Source organism: Platalea leucorodia (genome assembly GCF_965183815.1).
Source record: "Platalea leucorodia genome assembly, chromosome: 1".
NCBI classification, from domain to species: Eukaryota; Metazoa; Chordata; class Aves; order Pelecaniformes; family Threskiornithidae; genus Platalea; species Platalea leucorodia.
Genome location: NC_138823.1, coordinates 158585175 through 158597738, shown reverse-complemented (window position 1 = coordinate 158597738; position 12564 = coordinate 158585175). Strand labels below are relative to the sequence as shown.

At 38.8% G+C, this 12564-nt stretch overlaps 1 protein-coding gene across 1 annotated transcript in view; it reads right to left on the bottom strand.

Annotated features, from left to right (window-relative positions):
* Positions 1–12564, bottom strand: part of PTPRN2 (protein tyrosine phosphatase receptor type N2) — a gene marked incomplete at both ends in the record, with an annotated part of 667311 nt that overhangs the window by 56372 nt on the left and 598375 nt on the right. Inside the window, one exon of the mRNA XM_082310546.1 lies at positions 3820–3967. Coding sequence (XP_082166672.1) covers positions 3820–3967 — 148 coding nt within the window. The remainder of the gene's footprint in view (positions 1–3819; positions 3968–12564) is intronic.

Here is a 12564-nt window from a genome sequence, read left to right as displayed (position 1 = left end):
TTAGGTGTCTCAAATGACACTAGATTCCTGTGTTTAAACAACTGAGTTGAGCACAAAATGTCATATCTATCTGGATTATTTAATTAGTCACCACTACTACAGTAGTATGCCATCTCACAGTCTTCTCTTTATCTCACAGTAGCCCTGTGACTTAATGAGCATCTATTATTTTTGTTATTTTTCAGATGGGGATTGAAAGCTCAGAAAAATAAGACTCACATCTTACCTAATTCCCTCTTTCTTCTGTTTCCTTTTAGTCAGATACTTCTGAAGGAACAGAACCAACAAACAAAGGCTGAACGCAAGGAGTATGGGTGACTTTGAGTTGTACGAACCAGGCATCACAGAGCAGAGTGAATCTCACAACAACCAACCTGGCACATTCTGCCCAGATCATCATTCTCGTCCTTCTAGATTTAGACTGATATTCTTTCTTCCATACAAAACACTATACAGAACTACACTAAAGTAAGAAAATGAAGAAATACTGAGGTGCAAATGTGGAGCAGTCTGAAGACTGTGAAGAATCATAATTTGTTGATTATCATTATTTTGCCCATAGGTTATTTGCACAAAATGGAACTCTTCTTGGATCTGAACTGAAATCAAGTTCATTTATTCCAGAGCACTATTTGTACTTGCATTACTGATACAGATAATGCACACACCCACAGCAAGTACCCCCTGCTCAGGTGTTCCCGTCCTCGGTGCACGTCCCCTCACTGGGCTCTGACTGCGCACAAGCCTCAGAGCTGGGTGCACACTCTGCCCCAAATGCTTTGCTTTCCTTTGGAGGAAAATCAAAGCACAGAGGTAAGCAGGTTGCTCTAATATATACCATGACCCATGGACACAGCTACGGTAGACAGCTTTTGACAGATGTTCACTGCAAAAAGTTGTTTGCCAAATGTTTAAAATACCTATGTGTATCTATGGTATACATAAATAACCACATACAGTATTGACTCTATTGAGATGGTTTCATTTTGCAGAGATGCAAGATGAGAAAATAAAGTCTTGAAAGCTTTTTTTTGGACATCAAGAAATTGAGCTGCTCGTGTTCATACACATGCCTAAATTACAGCAATCTGCTTGGTGGTTGGATAGAAGGATGTAGTTTTGTTAATCTAGAAGGTCGAAGTTACTTCAATTCTTAGAATTTTTTTAACTAGTAATTAATTAAGTGCAGTATCGAGGTGTTCTGCTACCAAGTATTTTAAAAGCTGTTTTTAAATAGAGATGATATGTATAAAAGTAAACTATGATAAAATTGTGAGATTAAAGATAATGTTAATCTAGAAATTACATCAGTTATGTAATCAGCAAAAAATAATATCATATTATTTTAAGAGTGGTTAAGAAAGGAAAATGCAAAGTAAATACAACATGATATTAAAGCTTCTTTGAAGCCTTCCTAAGATGAAATCTTTTACATGAATTGGCAGTCTTGTTCTACCTTGTCAAGGTGATTATGAATATGAAAGGGGTAAGAAAATGCTAACAAGGCATTTCTCTGTGAGAATACTTTGAATGTAGCATAACGACTTTGTATCATATCAAAACCGTATCAGCTTTGCTTCTTAATTTATTATGAAGCAAATCTGTGACTTTTTGCTATAGTTTTAATGTCAAACATAGAAAAAAAAAGTGAGTAAACTGGGCTCTTTCTCATCTCAGTCTAATCTTAGAGGCTACAATAACCATCACCTTATCAAAATTTAATATTGTTTAAACTCTATGCCACACTTTCCACCCAGCATCAAAGTAGCTTTAAGGGTACAACATGACAGCTGTTTACTAGTGCATAGCAACTTCAGACAGTGAGGGCAGGTAATTTTGTGCAATTCAGTCAAAAAAAGAAAGTTCCCAGTGCACTAATAGCTATAATACAAGTTTCCAAATTGTAACAAAGCCAAAAAAATAGCATTTTACTCTTGTAAAAGTACTAAGGGATTTTAAATGTGCTAAAATACTTCTAATTAAAGTTTCAAATAAACAGCAGCCACCCTGTCCATGTCCAAATACCTTCCCAGGTAGTACTGATTCAGTCTAGACTCAGCAATGGGAAGAACAAGCAAAACAACATGCCACGGAAGAAGCAATGGGCAGAGACTTGTCAACTGAAGGCTGATCAGCGTAGGCTGATTCATCCACATGGTACAATATGATGAAAAGAGACAGACTATCTTAGCTCTCTAGTGTGGCATGACACCCAAGCTAAAAATCGCTGCTTTTTAGCACTGCCGCAGCTATGTTACTTCTGGATTCAGAGCTAGAACGGTCTAGTCTGAGGGTCCTTATCTTATTGCTCATTCTATCATGCAGCCACGTTTCCTACAACAGCTGAATAACCAGCATCAATTCTGGCAACACCTGTAGCTCCCATGCTGTCTCCAAGGCAGCAACCAGAAACAATCCGGCTTAATTTATGAGCAGAGACTTGGAACAGCTTAACATGGTCTGACTGTAAGTCCACATAGAAAAGAACACTTCAAGCAGGAAGATCAATTTGGATCAATACACATTATCACGGAGCAATTTTCACTTCCTATCATGTCGGTTAAATGCTATTTTTTCAGCATGGAAAAGAACACAGAAGTCTTGCACTTCTTTAACTTTCATGGTTACTTCTTTAGAACTTTTCAACAGACCTGATCCCAAAACACATGGAAGTCAGCACACTGTTGCTGTTGCCCCAAAAGACTTTTGACCAGCGGCGTATTTACTCAGGAGAATTCATATCTACCAAACTACTGTACTGCTCTCTTAAGCTGCAAAGTATTGCAGAAAGCCACTACATAAACAAGAGAGCCAAACCCTGCTGAAGCAAATATGCAAGGACTGATGGGCTCAGTTAAATTATCATGTGCTTCCAAAGAATCCTCACTCTAAATCTGGCTCTGACATTTACTTAATGTGTTACCTGTCATTTCCCCACTTCTAAAGGAGGAATAGTACTTACTCAAGGCTCTCATAGGGAAAATTAATGTTTTCAGGGCACTTTAAAAATTAAAATAGCTATATATGTTTGCCAAGCTACCCAGCTGGATTGTGGGCACACTGACTGAGAGCATTTTTGTTGCTGTGGACTGTGCATATATTCTCAGTTTCAGTTTTGTTTCATTGGTTGCTTAATAAAAATGTGTGGCCATAGCTTACCAATGTAATCTGAGAGATACATATATTTGCATAGGAAAAATATGTTGCTTTTATTTCAAGCTCAGATAGGTGGCTGCTTACAGGAAAGAGCAGATTCTAGGAATATAAACACTGGCTGTTTTGTTTTTCTTTTTTCTTTTTCTTTTTTTCTCCTAAGCCTAGCAGAGAGAGAAGCCAGTTTGCAAGCTTATCCACTGAAGCCTAAAGGGCCTCATTCAGTACAGCTGAGTATCTGATAAACAGATCATCTAGCGCTGATTATAGACTGCTGGTATTACTGTTGGATGGACATGATACCAACTTGTCTAAACACAAGCCAAACTTCTTTCTTTTGAATGGCTACAGATGCCACTCTTGTACAGAAAGTATATTTCAGCATTGAAAAACACTCTGGCTATTGAATTTCATGAGACAGCACAGCTGCAGCAGCAGTGCTATGTGACATAGTTGTGCATTTTTGTAACATATACGCAACTTATAAGGAGACAAACAAGGGGACATGCACCCAGCCCATAGCTGTAGCTACAGTTTTCTAGTACACATATGAGCTACTCTGTATTCTCTTTGCCTGTCATCTGTAGCTTTCAAACCACTGTGCAAAGGATATTGAGAAAAGCATCAAGAACTTAAATGCAATCCTCCAAATTAAAGTGTACATACATGGTACTACAGCCCGTGAGCGATTCTTCTGGATATTTTCCTCCTGCTGTGCAATGGTGGTGGCATTGGGTTCAGCCTGATAAGCACACAGAGCCTCCCACTCTTTCTCCAGACGATTCTTGTTTTTCAGATGATCTTCCATGTAGGACTGGAATGAAAAGAATACTGTATGAAGCATTGACTTAGCTAGGCTCAAAGCTAAGCTAAAAGGATGTATCTCAGGATGGAAAGCACAGGAATCCTGAGCTTTGGGGACAAAACACACTCAGTCTTATGGCTAATTCATTCACTTAAGAGAGTTAACTTCAAGCTTATATGTGCTATACAAAATGAGACTAACATGTACCAGTGCTAACAGAGAAGAAATGCTTGAAACCCCGAGCTACTGAGCTTCAGGAGAAAATTATTTCTTCTTCAGTACCTAGAAAACGTAAGCCCACATCTCTCCTTCAGCAGGCAATGAAAAAGAAACAAAAGTCCATTGATAAAAATTACTTACTAAAACAACAGCTCATGTCAAACCTAAGGCTTTTAAAACTAAAGTTCAAGCACATATGCAAGTCACAACAATGATACAGCTGTTGAGGAGAAGTAAAAAATTGCCAGGCTGAAATGTCACGGCTCAAGCACTGGGTCATTAGGAACTCATCCTGCACAGGGACTGGCACAGAGAGGGCCCTGAACTGAGAAGGTGCTATAATTATTATTGGTATGTGTTGTTAAAGATTGTACCTGGCATTCAGTAAAGTCAACAGTGTTAGGAGAAGCATCACCAAAGAAAAATTAACTGGCTGCGGCAGGAATGATGGCCCATCAGAGTATATTGGTGCAGGTCTTAAGTAGTTGCAGATCTCCCAAGGCTAAAGATTCAGTACAGCAGTTCCAAAGGTTTGCCAAAAGTGAACTAAAACCCTATTCCTTCACCCCATGGACCTGAAAATCATCCAGGTAGGTGAGGGGAAGAGAGCAGAAAGGAGGAAGGGTGGGGAAAACCAGAAATCTTCCCCTCCCTTTAATATGAAAATGAAGAAAGCGATCACCTGGTACTTACTGTAAGCCTACTCATACAGCCAAATTACTTTTCAGAGCCTGTCATCTTCTCCTACAGGAAGCAACAGAATTAGCTCACATTACACCCAGTTCGTATTTGCAAATTAACCACCATACTACCTTTACACGGTAGGTTGAAGTTAACATCCTTAAACAGATTAAAAAAGGGACAGACTGTTCAGGGGACAGGCTCAGGGTCTGGCCGGGGGTTGGGAGCAGAGCTGTGGGTGCCTCTGGCCCAAACGTCAGTCAAAGCGGTTCCTGCTGGAGCACTCACTAACACAGCCCAATCTGTAGCAACACTTGTCTAGAAAAAGCTCCTGGAAAGGATTCACTGAAAAGTATAAAAAGCAGTTTAATTGCTTAGAGAACCTTTTCCACAGACAATCTCCGTTATGTCGAATAGCTCTTCCCAAACGTGCTTTAAAGAAGAAAGGCTCGCATGCCCTCTCAGCAGGTTTAACAGAAGGTGCAAAAAGCTTGCAGCTTGTCTTCCACCAAATGGGAGCTCTGCTAAAGCTGTCGCTCCACCGCGCTGCCCACCCCACCAGCGAGGCAGGAGACTGCTCTCTCTTGCAGCTTGAATGGTTTTTTGGTTACAAAAGAGGCCCTGACACACAGCTTTGTTTTGTGCAGGGTTTGTCGGGTGTGCGCGTCTTTAGACGAGATTTGTAAATCAAACCTGTTACTGAAAAGCAATTCAAGAAGGGACTCTTCCAGAAAGGATATCTTTAAGGACATAGAAATATATCTTGTTAGAAGAAAGGTTTCTAAAGGAGCTAAAAAATAGTGGTGGCCTAGATACAATCAAAACACCTACTGTGTAATTGCTTCTTTTCTATAATGAAGGAAAAAGCATTGCAGTGGACAGAGCCGTGACCTGACGGATGGGGAGCTGGGAGAGCTACGTGGCCCCATTATGTGTTAGGCGAGTGCATCAGCTAATATGTTCCTAGCCTTAACCTGCAAGTTAATGAGAGGAAACTATCCTCTGATAGTTTGCTTGTCCTTGCCACAAGCCTGTTGTTACAGGGGAAAGGAGGGAGGCTGAAGATCCCGTTCTTTTCTCCTAGTATACCTCTGCCTGGACATGTACACTGAACATAATAAAAAAAAAAGAGATAATCCCTCCTGAGCAGAGAATAGTTGGTATATCAGAACTTTTATGAGGCGAAGGGAAAAACTAGCAAAATAACAATAACACTGAGCCAAGACTCCTGGCTTCACAGAAGCTGTTTAGCATGCAGCAGGCAGAGATCAGGAAGTCAAGGACCAGCCTGTAGCATCTTCCCATTTTAAACTACAGTTTTATAATCTGATTCATTTTGACATGCCCGTCACCAACGTCCCATGGACTTCAGGGACATTTTATGCAGATACACAGATCTGCCAACACCGAATCTCTCCAAAATACTGTGAGATCCATGAAGCTGTAGGAAAAGGGCCATGAACATTTGATTCCTAAGGCAGGGCTGTACGTAGCAAGGAGCTTCCCATTGGCTCCAACTTGTCTATTTGATGATTTCAAGGATTTTATTTTAAAAAGGAATTTTATTTTCTTTTTAAATCATCAAATGTGACACAGTTAATGTAATTTGACTGCTTTTAGTGCACATGATTTTTTAAATAACTCATCTCTCTTTAAAAAGGAATACTCTTTTTACTTTTACCTTCCTTTTTCAGGGAATCCTGAGTGCAAAGAGAAATGAATGTTCAAATGAAAACACACTGAAATCTTTACTTTAACCAGACAACCACTTTTCGTGTAGTCTCAACACCTGCAACGCATGGATCAGATTCACAGGGCGTTTCCTGACAGATATTGAAAAGGTGTTTGACTATTTGAACGGACCCGTGGAAGGCTCTGCACAATATGAACATCTGCTTCACACACGTTTAAGAAAGCTACCAAGAAAGAAGCTTGCTTTCAAACATTCAGAAGTCAGACAATTCCCTCAGAGTTAAGTAATCTTTCATTCACAGTCCTTCAGAGCCCCTATGCTCATCCCCAGTTTGCTAAACAGAAGCTTAGTGATTTTGAAACACTCTCTTGGGAGCTGCTGGATGTACATTAAATTGAGTGGAACTTCTGATATTTTAGAGATTGTATGTCTACTCAAATCCACCTCTTAATTAGGATGTTTTCATGAGACATTCTGCAGCGTTTGCCTGGTACAAAAGAAATTCATTACCAACGTGTCAAACATGCACATGATTTTCCTTGTCCCAGAGCAGCAGGTAAAATAAATAGAGGCTGTCACCACTGTTATTGTAACGCTCCTCAAAGCTTGCTGAAAAAGGTAGAGGTCTGGTCTCACCAATATGTCCACATCAAGACAAGTCCTGTAATCCCAAGTATATGCTATTATTTAAACAAACACTGTCTGCTTGGCCAGATCTCCTGATATACCTTAAATTTCCTTAAATCTTAATTTTTCCTTCCATAGGGCCTCACCTGCAAGGACAATTGGTAGCCCAGTTCATACTTTCTCTTGTGTGCACAGATGAGATAGATAGTCTTGCAACCAAACATGTTATGGGGATAAGGAGGATGCATTGACATTATGTGGAGAGGGGGGATGTATTGTAAAATCTATTATTATTGTGTGACACATGCCAGTCATAAGGCAAAAGATGAGCTTTCAGCCAGAGGATGAAGAACTGTCCCAGGGGCAACGTATCTCTGGCCAAGAAAACCAGTGCCAGTGGCAAATATTAAGACAGATTCAGTGTGTGCGAACACAGGCACAAAGACAGAGCACAGCAGCCTGGCTTGGCTTTGGTAAAGCTTCCTGAGTGCTCAGCTGATGTTGTAATACAGTGTCAAACCACTTTTTGTTTTTCTTTACTTTTTTCTTTACTCAAAGAGTGGCATCCAGTGCGTGCTCTGTGACTAAATTAAGGTTAACAAATATAACAATTAAATTATAATTGTCTGGTCAATCTCCAAATACGTTCTTCAGAGATAGTATGGTTTGCATCTGTCAAGATATTTGTTTTAAAAACACCTATTTTATTAGCTGATGTTCAGCTATTACAAAAAGCAATTATTTTTGACAACATACTTGCAATCTTGTACTTGATTAGACACTCCTTCCATGGTTGAGGATGTCTCTTTTAATGAAAAAATGGGCAACTGGTAAATTGACAGACCTCGACAGGTCTAATCGAATCTCAAATGTCAGCTGAAGAAGTGGATGGGACATTATCTTAATCCTTGTGAACGGTGACCGCTCAAATCCACACTTTTCACCTAACAGTGAGAAAGCCACTGCTTTCAAACCGCTGCCACTTCTTCCAGACATGCAGAGGGCCAGGCAGTGCCGTGGTGCTTCACTGGGTTCCTCTGAATGAATTTGGATAGGAGAGAATTGGCCTTAGCTATTATATAGTAAATTGTGCACTGGACAACCATCCTTGAAACAATTTGGTTTGTTATTCTCTCCAATTGACTTAAGTAAAGGCTTCTTTTTTGCCTTTGGTCCTTGCTACCTTGTAGGCTACATTGTTCTGGCACAGGACACCCCAGCATTTTTGCTATTCTGCTTAAACTTCTTTGTCTTCTTCAGTACATATTGCATTGACTATATGTAAGAGGAAAACTTTTCTGTATAAATCCAATTTACTTTCAACACAGCACAAGATCTTCTCCTTCCTCTTTCTGGCTTAATACCTTATCATTAGTGGCTTCACGGTAAATTTCTCTGTTCCCACTCATATTACTCAAAGTCCTATAGAAGTTAGAGACAGAAGCAGCCTATCTGATTACCCATTTCCAGGCCTTCAGATAATGCCTTGTGTCTTGTACTAAGAAACTTTCTAACATTTAGGTGCCCTGTATCTAAAGTAGAAGCCTAAAACACAGTTCATGACTATTTCTCAGGACACAGACTGTTCTGAACTATACATTGTATTCCTGGAAATACTCAAATATTTTCAATAAGGAATAGTAGTCCTCATTTGAGATGGCTTTTTCATAGGGATGCCAATAGTATTACTTTTCTATTGCAAACTTAATTTGCTACCCATTGTCACCAATGCATTCATTTCAACCCTTGTCTGCTTACACAGAATATTGCTATTCTGTATAATTTCCACTTGTATATATTTCAGTGTCTTCACAGATCGTGAACAAATGGATCTATGCAAACTATAGACATCTCTTCTTGTGACTCTTCAATGATAATTTATTTGTTGTACATGTTTTCAGGTCTAAGGTTTTCAAACTTTTGAATTAGTCCTCTGTTTCCACTTCTGTGCAGAACTTTACACTGTGATACCACTTGTAAAAGTCGTTAAGTCACTTCCATCCACTTCCAGATCATTATTTCAAAAAGTTAAATATAACTGGATCTAACAGTAATTCTTGTACTCTGCCAGACACTCCCATACATAGCTTTTGATCTTTACTTTTTGTATATCATCCTTTAGCCACATTTCAATCCACATAATTGTCTTCTAAAAAATTGACATTAATTTTTCAATTAACTATTCATGAGACAGTTTCAAGGCTTTATTAAAACCTGGATATTTTACATCTGTTGTTTTCACTTCATCTACTGGTTTTGAGGTTTTAGTTAAATAAAAAGGAATCAAGTTTGTCCAAGCAAGATTTATTCTTTATAAAATTATGCACATTCTTACTCATTGTGCAGCTATCCAATGGAAAGGATGGAGGAGATTAGCAAACACACAAAAGAGAGACTCCAGCCTTCCCCATCCTCTTAAATGAGACCCTCACACTTATCTCCCTTTTATGCCCTTGAAAAATCTCTTGCTAGATAATCAGCAATTTCTTTTTTAATATGTGCTCCATTATTTTCTAGGGCTGGAGTCTGGACTCAGGGAATAGCAATAGAAAGGTTCATTTCTCTTCTACTCTTTCCTTCTCCCCATTCCTTTTTTTATAAAATTATGGTTACTTTATTCTTCTATTTTGGTGCACCCACACTTGTCCAGACCTGCTCAAATAAAGCTCCCTGAGCTAAGTGTCACTATTAGAATACTGAGCCATATTCAGACCACGCAGAGCACCACAGTATTTCTTCACATTTTCTAAGCATTTCTCACATCACCTAACACAGTTTCAGAGTAGTACTGAAGCTACTTTGGGCTCTTCCTTGTTTACAGAAGGTTGGTCTTTCTCTCTGAGCTGCTGTGGTGTTCTTGTAGAGACTGAGGGCTGGGAGCTCACCACACGTGTTTCTATGAAGAATGTTCTCAGTGGTGCCCCACGTAGAAGAAAACATGGGAGCAGAGCCAAACTATGCCCATACCTTTCTTACCTTTCTTCCTTAAGAAAGCAGACCTTAAATAGAGGATGCACTATCTCAACCAATTTAAGTCTTTCAATCAACTAACACATTAAGAAAATGACAGTTTTCTCCAATAGTTATAGTTCTGTTGAAGCACCATAGATGTTTCTGATGCTCTGATGCAACCAGCTCACAATAATGCAGAGCCTATAGCTGTTACCAAGACCAGCTCCACCTCTGAAATATCACTCCGTAACTGTTGTTAAAAGCACTAGCTTTAGCCCTAACATGGCAAATCAAGTTTTCGATTTTAACTGTAGAGAACTGTGACTTTATTGGGCTAGTTACATTGAGGTTTTATATATATATATATATATACACACACACACACACACATAAATAAAAATCCTGTTGTGGCAACTCATTGTCAGTATCTCACAGAACTCGTATCTGGAAGAAATCTCAGCAAATTAACAACTGGCTATAAAGTCTCACATACTTTCAATCCCGGGGAGCGTTCTGCATCCACTACTGTCAATGGCCACACTCCTCACTTCACTGGAGCCAAGATTTCATCACCTGATTAGTCAGTCGTTTTAGGCTGAAGGCTCCTTTCTCCTTTCTAACTTGTCTTGTGCCATCCCGGATCTCCTGATCTTATCAGTGAGAACTGTCTAAGGTAACCACAAATGAAAAAATCTAGGAAATAAAACCCTGGGAATTTTTATTTTGTTTTTATAAAATACACAGAGAAATTATTTTTTCCTCCTCAGTGTTTGCAGCCATATTACTACTATAATGTCTTTTGATCTAATTTTTCTCGTATTTCTCACTACCTGATTACACCAGTGAAAAAAGTAGTTTAGAAGCCTTTTCAATTAAGTATTGAAAACTACTATGGAGCTTTACTAGTAATTTGGCATAAAACACTACTACTATCATACATAATATGGTAGGTGATGAAGGAAAACTAAAAAAAAAAAAAACAGAGGGAGGTAAGTCTCTGACAAAGCAACTATTCAGCCTGGTTGAGAATAATATCCTTAGATTGTTTCAAATAGGTTGTATTATTTGGAAATAAATTACCTTCCATGGTGATATCAGGCAACAATAAAAAATGACATTCCATAGTTTCAATTTTATATTTTTAGATGTAAAGATTATTGTAAACAACTAAGCATGTACACAGAGAGCACAGCCGTGCTTTAAGCATGCCATCTAAAATACTTTTAAACGATTGTCCTTGGGTTTCTAAAGTATCATCTTTGCACGAGCAGTGTATGACATTATCAAAATAGACTATTGTGCAACTTTTGCAAGAATGACTGTAATTCACAAGTACATTAAATGGCAACCTATGCTCTGTTTACCTAAATTAATATACCCTTGATGTAGTGTATATCACTGCCTCCCCCTCTCTTAATGCCCTGATAATAGAGTTTTGTAACTTGTAAAAGGATTACTTCAATCCAATCAGCAGGTGCTGGGATCAGTGTGTGTCAGACAAATACTCACTAATCCCTTTTCTTACAGCTCCCAGCTGCCAAAGGTGCTCAATGAAATCCCAGTGAAATAGCTGGATACAACCTGGTGTGGACTGATGCAGGTTTTCAGCTCTGGAGGAAATCTTGGATAATACATGCGATCCTAAACATTGCTTGAATTGGGAATGATGGAGGCAGGTATGCTTTTGAAAGGAAATGTAGCTAAGAAATTAAACATTAAAAAAATCAGAATGCTTAATTATGAAATATTTACTCTACCTGGCTCTCTAAATATAGCAGAAGATAAAGAAATTCACTCTACAAAGAATCCGTTCTCAAGGATTATCAGCTACTTAATGGTGTCTTCTAGGTCTTAAAATACAACCACCCCCATCTACTCCTCCTTATCCCCTTTCTTGAAATCTAAATTATGCCTATGAAGTTTCACCCCTGCAATTAATTTGCTTTAAATAAACCTCAACAGAAAGGAGAAGATGATTACCATAAAAGGAATATAATTTGCTCCCTTACAATCGCTGTATTTCTATAGCTCCTTCTGTCCAACTGGCTGAAAGTACTCACATTACTTCTGCAGGGGAGGCAAATATCATTGCCGTTTCACAGATGGGAAATGGAAGGGCAGAAACATCGAAGTGATTTTCCTGGGGTCACAGACTATGCTCCTAACACACTTATTTTGCAGGGAAATTCAGAACTCAGTCTTCTTGACCACTGTTTTTTACTTTTCCCATGATCACGTTTATAGACATGGCCAGAGGTCATGCAACCTTCATGAATCCATATATGATAACATTTTTGTAATTAGAACATACCAAATGTTCTGACTCTAATGGAATTAGAACAGGTTTTCGTTTGGGGGTTTTGTTTAGAAGTACAGGGTTTAAGTGGTTGATGAGTAGAGGAATTTAATTTGTGCATGTTAGATTCTGTTTATA